Source organism: Vollenhovia emeryi, unplaced genomic scaffold, assembly GCF_000949405.1.
Source record: "Vollenhovia emeryi isolate VEMERY1.0 unplaced genomic scaffold, V.emery_V1.0 DF939133.1, whole genome shotgun sequence".
NCBI classification, from domain to species: domain Eukaryota; kingdom Metazoa; phylum Arthropoda; class Insecta; order Hymenoptera; family Formicidae; genus Vollenhovia; species Vollenhovia emeryi.
The window spans coordinates 2,820,692-2,836,997 of record NW_011967233.1 but is presented as its reverse complement, the minus strand read 5'-3'; the positions used below and the strand labels follow the sequence as shown (position 1 = coordinate 2,836,997).

At 41.0% G+C, this 16,306-nt stretch overlaps 2 protein-coding genes and 1 long non-coding RNA gene across 5 annotated transcripts; 1 reads left to right on the top strand and 2 right to left on the bottom strand.

The window, feature by feature from the left end:
* Window positions 1–830: 830 nt before the first annotated feature.
* Window positions 831–8,392, bottom strand: LOC105567967 (fatty-acid amide hydrolase 2-B). Of its 2 annotated transcripts, none has more exons than XM_012023272.1 (13): window positions 7,761–8,392; window positions 5,920–6,087; window positions 5,699–5,842; window positions 5,441–5,620; window positions 5,098–5,317; window positions 3,646–3,860; window positions 3,413–3,524; window positions 3,131–3,288; window positions 2,885–3,022; window positions 2,405–2,506; window positions 2,167–2,334; window positions 1,891–2,073; window positions 831–1,410 (listed from the first exon to the last, which is right to left on the bottom strand). In XM_012023272.1, the coding sequence occupies exons 3-13, from the start codon at window positions 5,699–5,701 to the stop codon at window positions 1,294–1,296; spliced, it is 1,596 nt and encodes a 531-aa protein (XP_011878662.1). In that variant the 5' UTR covers window positions 5,702–5,842; window positions 5,920–6,087; window positions 7,761–8,392; the 3' UTR covers window positions 831–1,293. The 2 variants fall into 2 exon arrangements, with proteins under 2 accessions (XP_011878662.1, XP_011878663.1); XM_012023273.1 differs by lacking the exon at window positions 7,761–8,392 and adding an exon at window positions 6,627–6,757.
* LOC105567966 lies at window positions 3,868–5,050 on the top strand. The gene is made up of 3 exons (XR_001009409.1): window positions 3,868–4,061; window positions 4,304–4,583; window positions 4,748–5,050. It is a non-coding gene; the product is annotated as an uncharacterized LOC105567966 (long non-coding RNA).
* A 680-nt stretch (window positions 8,393–9,072) lies between the features above and the next one.
* On the bottom strand, window positions 9,073–16,036 carry LOC105567964 (MOB kinase activator-like 1). Of its 2 annotated transcripts, none has more exons than XM_012023270.1 (5): window positions 15,645–16,036; window positions 14,022–14,188; window positions 13,554–13,781; window positions 13,274–13,437; window positions 9,073–13,101 (listed from the first exon to the last, which is right to left on the bottom strand). In XM_012023270.1, the coding sequence occupies exons 1-5, from the start codon at window positions 15,656–15,658 to the stop codon at window positions 13,021–13,023; spliced, it is 654 nt and encodes a 217-aa protein (XP_011878660.1). In that variant the 5' UTR covers window positions 15,659–16,036; the 3' UTR covers window positions 9,073–13,020. The 2 variants fall into 2 exon arrangements, with proteins under 2 accessions (XP_011878660.1, XP_011878661.1); XM_012023271.1 differs by lacking the exon at window positions 15,645–16,036 and adding an exon at window positions 14,519–14,932.
* Between the last annotated feature and the right edge of the window lie 270 nt (window positions 16,037–16,306).

Here is a 16,306-nt window from a genome sequence, read left to right as displayed (position 1 = left end):
TTAAAGCCTCCGCTACAATGATTCTCGGTTCTGTCTACAATGGTCGCAGGAACGTCGTTGAACTACAGACACATACTATACATATATTATAACTCGCGATCCCTACTATTAATTTTACGCCATTTAAAAGCCCATAATCTGTCGCCGCTCTGGCGTGATATTGTACGTCACTTAGTATTTTTAGAAAGGTAGATGACCTTACGACTTCAAGCAACAAGTGCTTGCGCAAACATGACATTTGAATATGCTCTTTCATTCTTTTTAATGTCATCCTGTCGTAACAAGTTATTTTTATTAATTGCACATGACTCTCGGATTTTACATCGCCGGCCACGAATTAAGGTGTTGAGCAGTGTTAATGAATTTACAGAGTACGAAACGTCATCCAAAGATCATCGAACTTGGACGAAACGTTTGCTTTCACTGTGCAATTGTAATTTTTTAAAGTAACCCTGGTGAACATTTTTCTCAGTTTCTAAGATTTTTTAAAATAATTTTAGTTTAATTTTTTACACAAATTGGAATTCTTTTCAGAAGTATCGAGAAAATTTATATCTTTTCTAGAATTTTTTATATGTACAAATTCTGAAATTTTTCAGAATATTCGTTATATTTATATTTTTTTAATCTCATAATATTCGCACATACATATGAAAAATTCGCAGAAAAAATTTCACCAGGAAAGGTTTTACCAAATGCTTTTTAATATCTCTTACCCCTAATGTGAATACTTTTAATTTGTATCTGTGTTTATATTTAGATTGTTTTATTGGAGTGGAATGCTCGATGCAGATTGGATATGGGACTAAGCTACTGGTAGAAAAAAAATGTAACAGAAACGCATTAATTTATTGTCTACCAAAATACTACAAAGATATAAACACACTATATTCTTCGTAGATCATGTAAGCTTTCGATATAATGTATAATATGTAAATTAATAAAAATACCGCGTCAGATCGGCTGCGAGGTGAAAAGTTTCTATTAGAGTCCCTCGAAAATTCTATAATATCATTCGTCGTTCGATAAAATTTACAAGTATTCGAAAATTAATGTTACGCCAAGAGTTTGGTTGAAATTAACACGCGCTCCAGACTTGTGCTACACTTGCCGAGAGTGAGATAAAAATGCATGCAAATTAAATTCGACAAGGTTCTTTCGTTATTATAAGCTTGATCGAACTTTGCCTCTCGACAATTTTAATATCTTGTAAATTTAACTTTTTATCTTTCGACAATTGTGTCAGATCGTGACTACAGTTGGAGGCGAGATCAACGGTGCCGGCGTCGCGATTTAAGCCACGTTGCAAACGAATTGTTCGCTCTGCGGTTCCTGCCAGCCGCCGAACGTCCTCTCGATTTCTTGCGCAACGGCAAACGTCAGATGGTCACAGCCCGAATTTGCGACGATCTGCAAGAGCAACGAGTTAAAAGACGAGTTAAAAAACGAAGTTTAACTAGTCATATGTAAATTGATAATCTATTCTCAGAGTGATACGCTCGACGGTTATACATTTAAAATCAATAAATTAAATGTCGACATAATTTGAGCGCAGTGCTGTAATATCGACGTGAGAGAAAAACTCTTCTATCTTGCATCCTAACGTCATTAGTTTATTACTTTCGTAGTTTCGATTACGTGATCGTCGAGTCTATTTCTCAGCTTGTGTAACTGAGGCTATTATTGCCTGTGTCCAGCAGAAGTTAGCGCTTGCTAAGCGCTTTGCGTTCATTGGATTATACTTTCAGATCTGTGCTGAAATAGAGCTATTCTTCTAGATCGATCCAATCAGCATAAAGCGCTTATTAAGCGCCAACTTCTGGAGAACACAGCCATTAGCTCATTAATTTACGCAGAGATAAGCGGCGAGCATCAGCTTCCGCTTTTTACCTGAACTCCAATCGGCAGCTGGTTTTTGTCGAAGCCAAGCGGACACTGCGTGACCGGAAATCCCAGCACGTTGAAGATCATCATGTAAGTGAAATTGCATATGTTGTACATACACTCGCGAGGATAATACGCCGACGAGGTAAAAGATGGGCAGATTAATACGCCGTTATCACCCAACAGCTCCTAATCGAATGTCATTGAACATTGTTTTAATATTAATTAATACAAATATGCCAGAAACGTGAAGTTTAACAAATGCTGTGTATAGAACGCTACCTCAAATTTTGTTCTCAATTGCATCCTTATCTTCATCATTTCATTATACCTGGAGCTCGATATTTTCTCGGAAAAGTTCTTGAGTATCCCGTAGCCAATAGCGGGGAAAGTGTGCGGCGACATAAAGAAAATATACTTGAGTGTTTCCGCGAGCACACTCTTCGATTTCTGAGAAATTTTTAAATGTGCATTCATTTATCGCGACGCATCTCTTAACAATCTCATTGTTTGACTGTACCTTAGGATCATCCAAACGATTAAATATCGAATGTATATCCTGGATCTTGAGAAGAATAATCATGCTTAATTCAAAAGATCGTTTCATATCTTCCAAATTTGTCTGCGAATAATCAAAAATATAAATGTCAGACTTGTCTACAAATACATCGTCGATGTTATCGAGTGCTTTAATTACCATTACGTAATTTTTATTATGTAATAATTTGTAATAATAAACATAATATGTAATAATCAAAATTATGTAACATTTACAATTATGTAATATAATATCTAATTGTATTAGAAAATCTAGATCGTACTAATCTAGATCGTATTAATCTAGTATTTTAGCGTATAAATTATTTTTAATTAATTGCTGAAAAAAGTGTTACATTATATAATACTACATGCTCAAAGAAATACTGCACGTATCTTATTGTATAATAACTTTCTGTCTAGTAACACATAAAAGTAATTATATCAAGTGAAAAAAACATACTTTTTGCACTTGGATACCGTCTATTGCGTCCAGGTGCTTCACCAAATTGCAAATGGCGTTTTCTACATCAGTGGTCGCGGAACCTGGCATCGGGCCGTAATCATCCATGTAGAAGAATTTTATGTCCTTCAAACACACCTATGCGAATATGCAAGTTTGAGTCACGTAATCAAACCTTGAATAAGGCATACTAAAATAATCTATCCATATTAATTTCATTCGTCATCTTATTTTAAATGTTCTGACCTTTTTGTTGAAGGTAATTTTCGCTTCGTCCGATTGCGACATCGCCGTTAACAAGAGAGGCAGATCCGTGGCGTATCTAACCATCGAACCGATCGCGAAGAACGTGGGCCAACTTTTATCATTTGAGTCAGGTTTATGTCCTTCCACTGATACCCAGTCTAAGACGAAAGATATTAAGTTGTTTTACCAGTTATTTAATAGTATTTTGTATACAAAATTGAAAGTTTCGTTATTTGATTGTTCTTTTCTCCCGTTCTTATTGATTGTTCAATGACAATTTACTTGGTGTGGGTTTATGGCCAAAAACGCCACAAAACAGTGCCGGCAGCCTGGCCGATCCACCGATGTCCGAAACCAAGCTTAGAATCGATGCGCCAGAGCCGACGAGAGCAGCCTGATTAAATACAATTTCTGTCTATTATAAAATGCCGTTATTATATTGTTCTATTAAGAATTTTTAATTTTCGCAGGTTTGCGAAGTCTCGGGTCCGCGTAGAAAGAGGAAACGTACAAACCTCGCCACCCGAAGAGCCACCGGCGGTCCTCCGGGTATCGTAAGGATTCCTCGTGGTACCTGTCACCTTGTTGAATGTATGCCACCACATACACAATTCCGGAGTGTTGCTAACGAGAAGAGGAATCCCACCGGCCTCGCGGACCCTCGCCACAACTTCGGCATCTTTTGTCGCTCTCGAAGGAGTATCTTTCACCGCCACGGTATAACTCATCCCTATACAAGTCAATTTTTATCTTGATCGTGTGTTACATGCCAGATAACGCTGTAAAATTATTTCACAGATATTGCGCCCGGATAATATATTTTTTTCTATAACGTACAAGATGCCTCCGGAAAATGAGCGGCATGTTATTCTTGGAAAAGATTTTACATCGATTTTTGCTCGTTGAATCTTTCAACGGTCAACAAGGAGCGGTAAGTGGGATTAAAATTCGTGGTTTGCTATGACAAGCGCTTTAAAAATAATATATGCAGAGTGTCCGACTATAAACTTCGCTCCAAAGAGCTCTGCGATTTTCAATTGATTTAAATATGCCAATATGCCACTTTGGATATGCACGGCGTTGGCTACTTGGAATAGTAAACTGATGTCTAACGCACTAACAACTTCTGAGAAAAATTCTTAGCGAGTTCTAAGAACAGCTCTTCCGTCATAGGTTTACCGGCGGGAAAAATAATTTTGTTAAACCGTGCAAATTACCAGAACACGGTAGCGCAAATAATGAAATTTGCAAAGCATCTCAAACAGAGAGCGAAAAGTGGAGGTCTCACAGTACATAAAAAGCTGGCGACCTTGACACTTCGCACAGCGTGAAAATCGCGAGCAACAACAACCTGAATAAACTGGTACTGACCGATGTGAAATTAATGCGATAGATTACTGAGAATTTGCATGTCTGGTGGTCATCGTCAAAAGTTGATTTTCTTTGTAGTCCGGTAATCAATAACAAATTACTATTTAAAAACCAGCTATTTGGATATAAATTTATTTAAATGCATAACGTAATAATAAAAATTACGTAATGGTAATTGAAGTACTCGATAACATTGATGATGTATTTGTAGACAAGTGTAACATTTATATTTTTGATTATTCGCAGACAAACTTGGAAGATATGAAACGGCCTCTTGAATTAAGCACGATCATACTTAAACGTGATAAATATTAACTATTTCTCTTCAAGAAAACGGTTCTAGCAACGTGTGATTCTGTTGAACGATATATTCGGGAATTTGCGCAAGTGATTAACGTAAGCGCGAGTTAATAGCTTTGATCACGAATGTCGAATCCAGGCACGAATCTAGGATAATTCCATATTCGTAATATTTCGCTGCAGTTAATGGTCTCCGAAATATTGTGTAACTTCACTTCCACCTATCGACTTTATTTTATAAAAAATATATATCTACGTATATTTGTAACGTCGAAAGATTCAAGTATGCAACTCACCTTGAACAGCAATACTTTCTTTAACCGTGACAGGCAGCCCGAGCAGCGGTTTCTCGCTCGCGATCTTCGCCTCATCCATAGTCGTTGACTGCAGGAAACTGTCGATTTCACGCGCCTCTTGAATTGCCACGTCGAAACGATCTTCCACGATAGCGTTGAGCGATGGGTTCACCTCCTTGCAGCGCTTCACGTACGCGAGGATCACTTCCTCGGAGCTGATCTGCCGAAGATTGAGAGATGTAAGGTTCAACTCGAGATGACTTTTCGGTATCCTACGTCGATTTGACGACAATATCCTCGAAAAGTATAATAATTTGATCGGCAGAGCGAGACGTAGACTTACCTCTCTCTTGCGGATTTTCTGCGCGATTTCTGTCGCCGACAGCAGCAAAATTCGATCCGTGATCTCCGGGCATCGCCGTCTCTTCTTCAAGCCTCGCAGTTTGAAGAACGGGCCGAGCAGGCAACGCAGAAGGAACAAGCCGTACTTTACTATTATCTTCATCAGTATTGCTTGAACCGTCTGTATGGAACGAAATGCGCTCTGACAATTTCTTAAGCGTATCTTGAAGAAATGAAATCTGAATTTATGTAGCCTTACCATGATACCGATAATGCTCGTATCGCTTAATCCTTATCACGTTTCTCTTCTTACAAATTTCGAATCTCTCAGTTTTGCAGCTTCGCTGTTTTGAGATTAGTCACGTTGGTGAACGATCCATGCAGCTTAAAGGTCTCGATCGTTCTGGATAAATGTTGAAAGTTTTAATTTTCGGACCACGAAATATGCCGCGCGTGCACCTATCATTAATTTAAACTCACCGAATACATAAAACAGAGATCACTGTGGAGGATGTTTAATAATGATATGGTAAACTCCATAATGCATTCTTTTACGTCACTGCCATTTATCCCGGCTGTTTGTTTTTAATTAAGTCATCGATCCCTTACTGTTTGTATTAGTTACAGGAGAGGTGCATAATGCAAAAGCTGAAATTACGCAACATGTTTAACTTGAGATTCTCGAGGTCATCAACGGAGGAATTATCTTCTTTAAAACGACAATAATCCAATAATCGGCCGAAAAAAAAGAAGATCGAGAGCTGTCTCTATACGTTAAATTAAAGTATATTTATCTTAATTAACATTAATTAACTGGTCGAATTTGAGCGAGAAATGTTTTCAGAGAAACTTCTTCGATAATCGAAGAAAGTAAAACCGAGACACTTGAAATGTTACGTCAAAATATTTTAACGAGTACAATACAATCTAATTAACGCGATTTTGATATAGGAAGCAAAAACGCCTGGAAATCAATTTTTCCCGATCACGGGGACGGACGTAAAAAAATGCGAACGTCTCTCTCATTTGTTCGCAGAAAGTTTCCTGGAAGCGTAGGCAATGAAAGTCGATGTTACATGTCAATCGAATGCGTTGCTTAATTTAACGTCTACGCGAAATACCGCGAAATACCGTCACTGAAGGAAACCATTCATCACACAGAGCCGTTTTTACGATTTTAGTCTTACGAAGGATGCAGTCACTGTCGCCTATGTTAATCCCGCGGTTGTCTAATGCAACATAGCACTTCCTCGAGGTTTCAGGTCGCGTTTCGCGCACGACTCACCACTGAAACAGCAACGATGTGCGAGACGAGAATTTTAAGAGACTACCCCCTACTTCCTTTCTTCGAACTAGCATTAGCACGCAAGAAAACGAATCGCGTATACCAGTTATCCTAAACGGACGCAGTTTTTTTGGCAAAGTTCGTCTTTATTCAGTGGTGAATATCATTTTCGAAAACGTCGAATGTTATACTATTTGTTTTTTTGCATTTATATTGCGTTACATTAAAAACTTTTCATTTTTTCCACGCGTAAAGAGTAATGATAAGAAATACATTTTCATTCAAATCGATTAAAATGATAATACAAATGATGAGGTGTTAAAGAAGTATCTCTAACATCTTATCATTTATTATTATGTTTGTATTAATAAAGGATGATTATTGATCATTATCTTGTTTACGAAGTTTTAAGCTTAGATTATAAAGAAACTAGACTCTGATCAAGTTTGCTACAAAATATAATAAAAATATATATCTGCATTTAGTAATGAACTTATTAAACATCAGTTGTGTTAAAACGTTGCATCATTAAAATTAATTTTGATCTGAGTTTTCATATTAATAACAAGAATAAAGACTTATTATCGCCAGTACATAATTAATAGTGTAGGAAAATTGATAACCGACTGGCAATTTTAATTAGAGAAAATTTATTGCGAAAAAATATCATACCCTGGCTGAGGTGATATTCTTTCGCAAGTTTTTTCTGATTAAAATTACTAGTTGTTCGGTTATCAATTTTCCTACACTGATATTCATATTAACATATTTATTTCATATTAACACTTATAAATGCATGTATACGTCATATAAAATTATATAACATAACATAAGTAATCGGCGTGCATTTAAAAATAATTACTGCACGAGAGATAAAACTAAAGTATTATAATTTTACATGCGACGATATGATAGAACACTTTTATATTTGCGACTTTTTTATTTTCTTTGAATCCGTGCAAGGTATAAATATTAATATAGTTTGTACGTTACTAAATATAAACACGAAAATTGCGATAAATTTAAATTATCTCACCTAATATTAATTTCTATGAACTTTCAGGGAAGCGTCGGAACGTGGGAGACGCACTCACAATCAGATACAACAGGATCCACGCCGAGAGAGTAATGTCCAGTAGCATCCGTTATAATCCACGATCGTTCACGACTGATTCACTCCAATACGCGCGAAAGGACGCAACCGGTATCTAGCAAGTTTAAGTGGGGAAGTACGTGGCACTTTGCTTCTTATCATTTTTGGTGGCGCGCGTTTCCTACTATTTAGTTCTAAATTTTTTAGACGTTTGTTGCTCATGATTTTACTTATTATCATCCGTTGCTAAGCTTCTGTCGTTCATTCGCTTATACATGATTTCTTTTAGAAGGCTTCATAATATATATTCGACCATTTACGTCATGATTTTTTCCCCAAAGCTGATAAATTTAATTATTCTAATCGAAAACATCAATTTATGTGTAGACCTGATATTTTATTACTGAATGTAAATTCATGATTTAAACAACTGGCATCACGAAAGCTTAAATATTACAAAAGCGGACTTTGCTTTCTGCATAGTGTGACATGTGTGTTTTGGTCGTTGGTCGACTCGACAATTGAGATACCGTAATATTTGGAGAAGAGAAACTTGTACGAAATGAAAAGTGGCACGTGAATTTAGAACGTTTAAAAATTATCGAGAAAAGAAAGTAAATGCGACAACAGTTTAGTAATTTTTTTATCTAAATACATTTTCTGATTTTTGCGAGTGAAAATATGTTTTATTGAATGATTTATACACGGAGTATTTTTAAATTATTGGGAGAGACTGAACTGACTAATGGAATCTACAAAAATAAGAGGAGTCTTAGCAATCAGCGAGATTCGTAAATTAAACATGTTTAATTTGTTAATTCATAAGTTTATTTTATAAATTCTTTGCATGATTACATATGGAGTAAATATTTCAGGGTTTAAAGTATCAACAAGTTTTAAAATTCGCAATAAAATCGCAGAGTATCTCAGAAAGCATCACTTTGCAGACCCATGTTAAAATTTTATTACTTGTTTGTGGATTCTATTAGCCAGTTTGATTTTTACTTATAATTTCGAAATGCTTTGTATACTCAAGAAGAAAGAAGAAAGAAGGAAATTAATTCTTGGGATAATAATAGAAAGATAAAACGAAAGTTACTAATAAATTGAGCATTTTCTATCGCGTGTTATATAAATTTCTAGTGACTGACGTCTGAAAATAATTTGATGAAGTCAGGAACTGATTAATTTTCCGTGTAAGTTCGTACAGATATCTTGAAATTCATACTATTTACGGTAAGAAAACAAAAGCGGATACAATCGGAACGATATTTATTACAGAAAGATTACAAGATTATATTCAGGACTATAAACATTTTAGACGCGGTCCGTGCGCCGTAATTAGGACGCCGGGGGTTTTCCGGTTTAATCGTGAAAAATATTATTTACATTGCACATATATCACTAGCGTTACTATCAGACGAGCGGACAGTTGGTCGTCGAGAACTCTCCGCGAAAGGCCGTTCCGAACGAAGAGAATACAACCTCATCTCAACACGATCGTCCTCCCCGACGCGTAAAGAAATGATCTCGAGAAGGTTTCTAGCATAAAAAATGGTCCCTTTACGCGATCGAGTTATCGCTCGTCGTTCATGTTCACAATTCGAATGTGATCAGATTATCAGGATCGCCGAATCGGCTTCTACAAGCCTCGCCCTAATTTTCATCCTTTCTAATCTTAGTAGATTACTTAGTGCGCGCTAATCTTTAACGCTGAAAGAGCCGAAGACGAGGAACAATCTTGCGGATAGGCGTCTTTCTTTCTCGAGACGTTCAGCTAAGAGCTTGAAAATGTCCTCGAAAACTTACTTTATCTATATCTAATAGAGATCTATAAAAAGTTACAGAATTTGTGTGAATACTCGAGAAGTTTATCCTCGCCAGTCCGGCTATTTCGGCATAAAATTGCTCATTTTTTTCGATCTTTCGCTAATTTTCCGCGTGTAATATTTTAGGATAATTTCGAAACGCATTGTTCGCAGATAATTCGCACGACCGTGTCGGACAGTCGCGTTTTGAGGCACTCGCGCCGCGGAAAGTCGCTCAAGGGGAAAGGGAGAAAGGACGCGTTGTTTTCCTCGATCGGGGGAGATCGTCGCTAAGGTAAGCGTCTAAACGTGACGAATGGAAAGCAATTAGGGTCGAGACATCGCTGGTACTCGTACGAGACCAAAAATAGCCATTTGCAACCGGTCGGACTCATCGAGAACGAATGTAGTAGTCTTCTAATAGGCGACTATCGTCCGTCGCGTACCAAACGGGCGCCATTGTAACAGTTCTCCGAAGAACGCAGTCGATTTTGTTCTTCGCTCTCGCTCTCTCCGCCTTTCCTTAAGTACCGAATACAATATTACCATCACTATCGTTTATCATTTACGTCTACATGTTCAGTGTGTATATTACGCGCCGCCCTTGTCCCTCGGGCGCTATCACCTTACTTCGCTGCCGTTAATCACTATTTTGTGTCGTTATAATAAAATACGTCGATATATATATATATTTATATATATATGCAATATGTATACATATACGTATACATATACAAGGTTCACGCGATCGAAACTCTTAACGTCTACTGCAATGAAAAAAATATGTTTCACTTTTCTAAGACTTTTTCCTCAGCACTTTGGAGTCTCCCTAAAGACCTGTTGTCATCGTACGCGCGGCTTGCCGAAAGAGACCACGAAATTACGTTCGTGACGAGTCGAGTTGTCTCACGTAAGTGGCAATAACGGTCGGCGATGTTGATCAATTATTAATGATACTTGAGACTTGTGCAATTCGCGATGCGCAGTCAGCCCAAGAGTTGTACAATTGATGTTCTCTTTGTTAAGTACCGACTAAAAGCAAAAGAAAAGCGAACTCGAACGTTGCGGATCGGAGCTTCGTGGACGATTAGAGTGTTGGCTCGATAGAAATCCTTTGCTCATTAACGCAATATGAAATCAATCGGATGGCGATGTAGACGAAGATAAATACGAGCCGGTGAAGTATCGTGTCACATCGATTAGCGTTTCGCGGAATAAACACCGTGATATTTTATTTTGTCGATAACGCACGTTGTCGTAACGTTACTTTCTATTAGATAATAGAAATCGGAAACTGAAAATTGCCGAGTTATATGGGAAATTGCAGTAAGACGACGTAGACCGCCTGACTACCGGGTATCTGAAAAGCGTCTGAAGCGGGAAATATCACTTTCTACGGGGACAAAACGCGTACAAAAACCCTAGTCGTATATAAATAAGTCTATAAGCGCTTAACAGGACGATATCTTAAAGTTGTTACATAGTAATTACGATAGCGTTACGCGCGTCAACTCTTCTTTCCTTTTCTTTTTTAACGGCACTATACATAATAATATGTTATTACCAACGGTGTGCAGTTCCTCGATAAAGAAAGAATACGATACGGGATGCTAACCCGAGAGATGAAGTAGGAAATAATCGTTTATAAAACTATCCCTAAACGTAAGAGTAGCCGTACGAAATTCACGATACGTCGCTGCATCCATACGTAGTACGAATACGTACGAAAAAACACGATTGATAATTTCTACATTCGTAATAATAACGACATTATTTTTACATCCGATAACACTGATCTACAACGAAAATGCCTCGGAAACAAAATGAGTTAATCTTTAATTAGGGGTTGCTGAATCCGAATATCTTGGTGAAAAAGTTTTACTAGTTCTTGTTTCGATAGAGAGTTGAAATCCCCAAAACCCTTTTTTTGATCGACCGTCATTTTACTACGAAACATGGCAAATAAATCGAAAATATCTCAAGAGGAAGCTTATATCTTCTGCTTTATTAAGAAACATTTTCAGGAATTTTACGGGCAAATATAATATTTGCATTCCTGAGGTGATTTTTAGTTTTATTGTAGATAAGTTTACACAATCCCCAATAAATAAAGTTAAAAATTATTTGCAAAAATTTCAATTTTTTTTTGTAAAGTAAAAATATGTATATACGCTTCTTCTTGAAACGTTTTCGAATCACTTGCGTTTAAAAGTTACATCATCATAACCGGCTGTACAGCCCCAAGTTGGGCCCCAACCCTCATAACAAATTGTCTCCGTCTCATTGTGTGTATTCGCAACAGTGAATTTTTACGGTGAGGAGTTATTAGTCCCTCGTCAACCCCCTTTTTCGGAGAACAGGAATACGTGTGGCAGGATATTCTCGGTAGTTGCCACTTCTCTCCGAGAGAGAGAGGTAGCGTCCGAAAAAACCAGCGGTATCCGTGGGTGGATTTGAACTCTGATCTTCTCGTTCATTTGTTTACTAAGTAGCACATTTCTCTGCGCCACGCTCGCCACGTTTAAAAGTTACAGTCGACTAACAATATCAAAAAGAGCAGTTTTTGAGGATTTTAACCTCCTGTATCATTGGAACTAGTAGAACCAATGACCAGTTTTCACCAACATATTCTGATTCAGCGAACACAAATTAGTAGATTGGCTGATTTTGTTTCCAGGACAGAAAATAAGTTGAAAATAGAGCGGCGGATAATAGTAACAAAATTGCGGGACCCGCGAGCATCACGAGCGATCTTGTTTCATCATACTCCACGCGCGAAAAAGAGACGAGTCTGTCTAGCGCTTTCAGAAACGTCCTTTTCTCGAGATTTGCGCACTTTGTACTGAAAAATCGCGCTCTCGACTGTCTCTCCTTCGCGTATCAGCGGTGCAACTGATAAAACGCAATAAATTACGATTGAAACGTGCTTGGAGAAACGTTCGTAGAAAACCGAGTCACAAAGTCGAACGCGCCGTCTCGGAACTACCGTCTCGTTATCCTTATCCGCTCGATAGTGGTTTTCTCTCTCTCTCTCTCTCTCTCTCTCTCTCTCTCTCTCTCTCTCTCTCTCTCTCTCTCTTTGTGTCATGTACACGTATATATGTATATGTACGCGGTGAGTATATAGAATACATCCATGCACCGCCGGAGAAGAATGTAAGGCTTCAGAGCGAACGCCGTGTGCATTTGCTGGCTGTTATCAGTTGCTTGTTTCCGGAACGGCAGCAGTGTTTCTCGCCGCCAATTCTTCGAGACGGAGGCAGATCGTGGGGTTGGCGATTAATAGATCGGTTTAAATAATGCAATTGTACGTGCGGGTTAGCGAAGACAGCGTGGTTGAGAGATTCTTTGGAAAAGTTTCGAGAGGACGAGCGGCTCGTAGACTGTAGGCGGACTCATCGCGCGTCTTTCGCCGTCAGTTTCTCTATTAGCTCCTGCAGAGGCGCCAATTCCCTTCTCTCGATCAAATTAAATTCCTACAATGCGAGCGTTAGATATCAGGAGTAGAATCGAATAAAGTATTGTTACATTAATAAAGTACATTACAGCTACGCATGCGTTGTCGCATCACCTGACAACATTTTACCGTTACTTTTGTTACCGATTTATTCTCTCAATCTTTTTCGTCTGCGAGATACGATTATATACCTGAACGAAGAATATGAAATGCTTGAACGACGTGTTTAAGTGCGCTTCCTCGCCGAGCTGCACGACCTCGCTAAAGTGCTGATGATAGATGTGAGCGTACACTCTGAATAACCGCTTCAGGATAGTCTTCGCGATAGATAAGAAATTTTTGGGGAAAGGAACTCCTGCAAAGAGAATAGATCGAAGATTAGTTTTCAGTTCGGGATAACTGGCGACAGAGAGAACGAGACAGGGACAGAGAGATAGAGAGAGGGGACGGCAAAGAAAATAATATAAGCACCGATTTTGGATGGAAATAAAGTCTCGTCGTCCAATTGGTCCTGCACCCAAGTCATTAAATAGTCTATATATTTGGGTGCCGAGCACTTGATAGGCTTTTTCACCGTGTGACCGTCGGCCCAGTGATACTCGTACTTGGGTCCGGCCGACATGATGGGACAACTCTCCTCCGTGCAGAATTCCGTGATGGTGCCGTACAGCATGTTGATTTGATTGAAAAAGTCAACGGCTAAAGAAGACGGAAATAGCGTTTAGATCTAGGCGACACCAGGTAAGACCTGTGTCCACGATGCTAGAGCACGGTCCAAGTTCTAGTTCCGAGAAGTGTGTAGGTAATCAACTTGCAGGTCTTATGGAATAGCTGCAGGTCGATTGGCTACACGTTTCTCGAGACTAGAACTTGGACCAAGCTCTAGCATCGTGGACGCAGGTCTGTAAACAGTAGAAACGGGACTTGGTGTCGACTTACTGTTAACAGCGACCCACTCGTTCAGATCCTCTCCCTCGGGAAGCATAACGGCCAGTCGCAAGTTGCCGGAGCCCAGCGTAGCGGCGGCATGTTTCATCAGGTCGTACTGATGAGTGCCCTCCGGGATGTTCTTCTTTGGTTTGAAGGTCTTGGAAGACCTGCTCCCGCTTGAGAAAAGATAGGACAGATATTAGAAAATATTATCTTCTACTTGCTGCTACGAGATTCAAAGTTACTTCCCTTACAATTAGATCAATATTTACTGTACGACGGCACTTCAAACTCTAAGGTAACAAGAGAAGGTGTAAGATACGTTTTGTCACTACAAGATAAATCAATTGGACTTGTTCGCGCGGCAAGATTTAAAAAATGGCAAGTAACTAGGCGTTTGATTACAAACTACCGATGAACGTCCACAAATGTGTGACTCAGGAGTTCACTTCTGTGATTTTAATTCACGAAGAGCTTCGTCTCGATAATCTTAGCTTCCAATTTACCAGGGATTGCATTTCTCTAACGGCAAGAAAAATCAACTCTTCACCCGTGTCCTTCCGTGCCCCCCTTGAAAACTCGACGGGGGCTTAAAGCATCTGCTTTATCGCGCGCGGATACGCATAAATACGATTTCCCGTTAAACTTTCTGTTGAACATATCGTTCTCCCGCATTTAGCGAATTCATCCTCTCCTCCCGCCTACGCTCGCCGTGCTAACGTGCGACGAGAAGCGAGCGCAGAGGCGCAAACGTCGTCTGCCTCTCTCCGTCTCTCCGTTTAGCGGCGTCTCCGCACTTTCTCCCTTCGGCCGGCTCTTTTCTCTCCGCGGAAAAGCCTAAATATACTTTTCGTCGCGGACGCGAGGAGCACGGGGGAGGGCGCAGCTGGGAGAGAGAGAGAAAAGAAGAGGACAAAAAACAAAAGGAGGAAACGCGCGGCCGCGAGGCGCGACGCTCAGCTGATCGCGATCGCGCGCACGCAGGAGCATCTCGGCGGCGCGGCGTTATTTATCGCGAACGTCAGACGAGTCGGACGGCGGCACTCGTCGCGCTCCCGGATGACGAGGCGCGGCCGAGCCGCGAGGGACGGATGATTCATAGATTACGCGGCGCGCGTCGGCCGATAATCCTGACGGTCCGGGGGAAGCGCGTGGCGGCTCTCCCGCGGGAAGACGCGCGAGGGAAGAGTCGCCCGCGCTATTTTTACCCTCGATCGATCCGCCGGCGCGGGCGGCATCGACTCACCCTCGTCGGGCTCGTCGTCGCGGAGTACGCGATAAATTCGACTTTTAGATTAGATATGAAAAAAGAGAAAGAGAGAGGGAGAGCGAGAGAGAGAGAGCGCGCGCGCGAGAGAGAGAGAGAGAGAGAGAAGAAAGGAGGACGTCCCGGAGTAGAACGAGAGACAAAGATTCGCGGGTCCTAAAAGAAAGAAAGAAACCAAGTCGTCAGCTGTCACGGGAGGATATGGACGAGGAAGGGATCCCCGTGTGGGGCCTCGTCGCGTCCTCGCGGCCAGCGCGAGGACGTATCGATCGGACACAAGGGCGGCGATTCGACCGCAGTTCCGCTCAGCTCGACTTGGACGGTCTCGAGGGAGGAGAAAGTCGCGGCGCGGAGGAGGAACTCACAATAGGAAACTCATGGTGTGACGGCTCGTCGTAGCTGTTGGCTCGCGTCGCTCCGCTCGTTGGACCCGCTCTCGTCCGTTCCGCTCGGTCGCGTGGTCCGCTGCCCGCGTCCTCGCTCAACTGGACGCGTGACGAGGCGACGGAGCGTGTACGATTATCGCGACGACGACGACGACGACGACGAACGACAACGAGAACGTGCCGGCCGTCGCACTCGCGCGGTCGCGATCGCCTCCTCGCGCGATGCTGCCCCGCTCTCGCTGTCCCGCTGAACGCCGCTGTGCCGGGGAGACGAGTCGCCGTCGCGCAACCCAAACCCCAGACCGCCCGCTGCGTCGTCGTCCGTCTACTAAAGTCGTCCAGTTTCTCTCGCGCTCCCTCTCTCCCTCTCTTTCTCTCGCTCGAGAGATGGTGCTCGCGACGATCCGGCGTTGCGGTCACGGCGGCGTGACGGGATCGCGCGGCGGTCGGACTGGAGCGACGGCGAGTCGCGCGTTGGAGATGCGACGCGCGATAATCCAATGAGCGTAGTCTTTGTAGAAAAGCTGTACGTTCATTGGATAATCGCGCGTCGCATGGTCCCAGTCATGGAGGTTCCTATTGCCTGTGCTTTCCTATTGTGTGATAGGCTTAACAAGTAAAATGCCGGCATGGCCGCTCTC

Coding starts and splice junctions, on each gene's coding strand:
- LOC105567967 (XM_012023272.1), bottom strand. Junction 5,318..5,440: donor AGAAAATCCGCAAGAGAGAG/GTAAGTCTACGT, acceptor AATCTTCGGCAG/ATCAGCTCCGAGGAAGTGAT. Junction 2,074..2,166: donor AATTGAGAACAAAATTTGAG/GTAGCGTTCTAT, acceptor ACATTCGATTAG/GAGCTGTTGGGTGATAACGG.
- LOC105567964 (XM_012023270.1), bottom strand. Junction 13,438..13,553: donor TTTATTTCCATCCAAAATCG/GTGCTTATATTA, acceptor TTCTCTTTGCAG/GAGTTCCTTTCCCCAAAAAT. Junction 13,102..13,273: donor ATTTCATATTCTTCGTTCAG/GTATATAATCGT, acceptor CTCGCATTGTAG/GAATTTAATTTGATCGAGAG.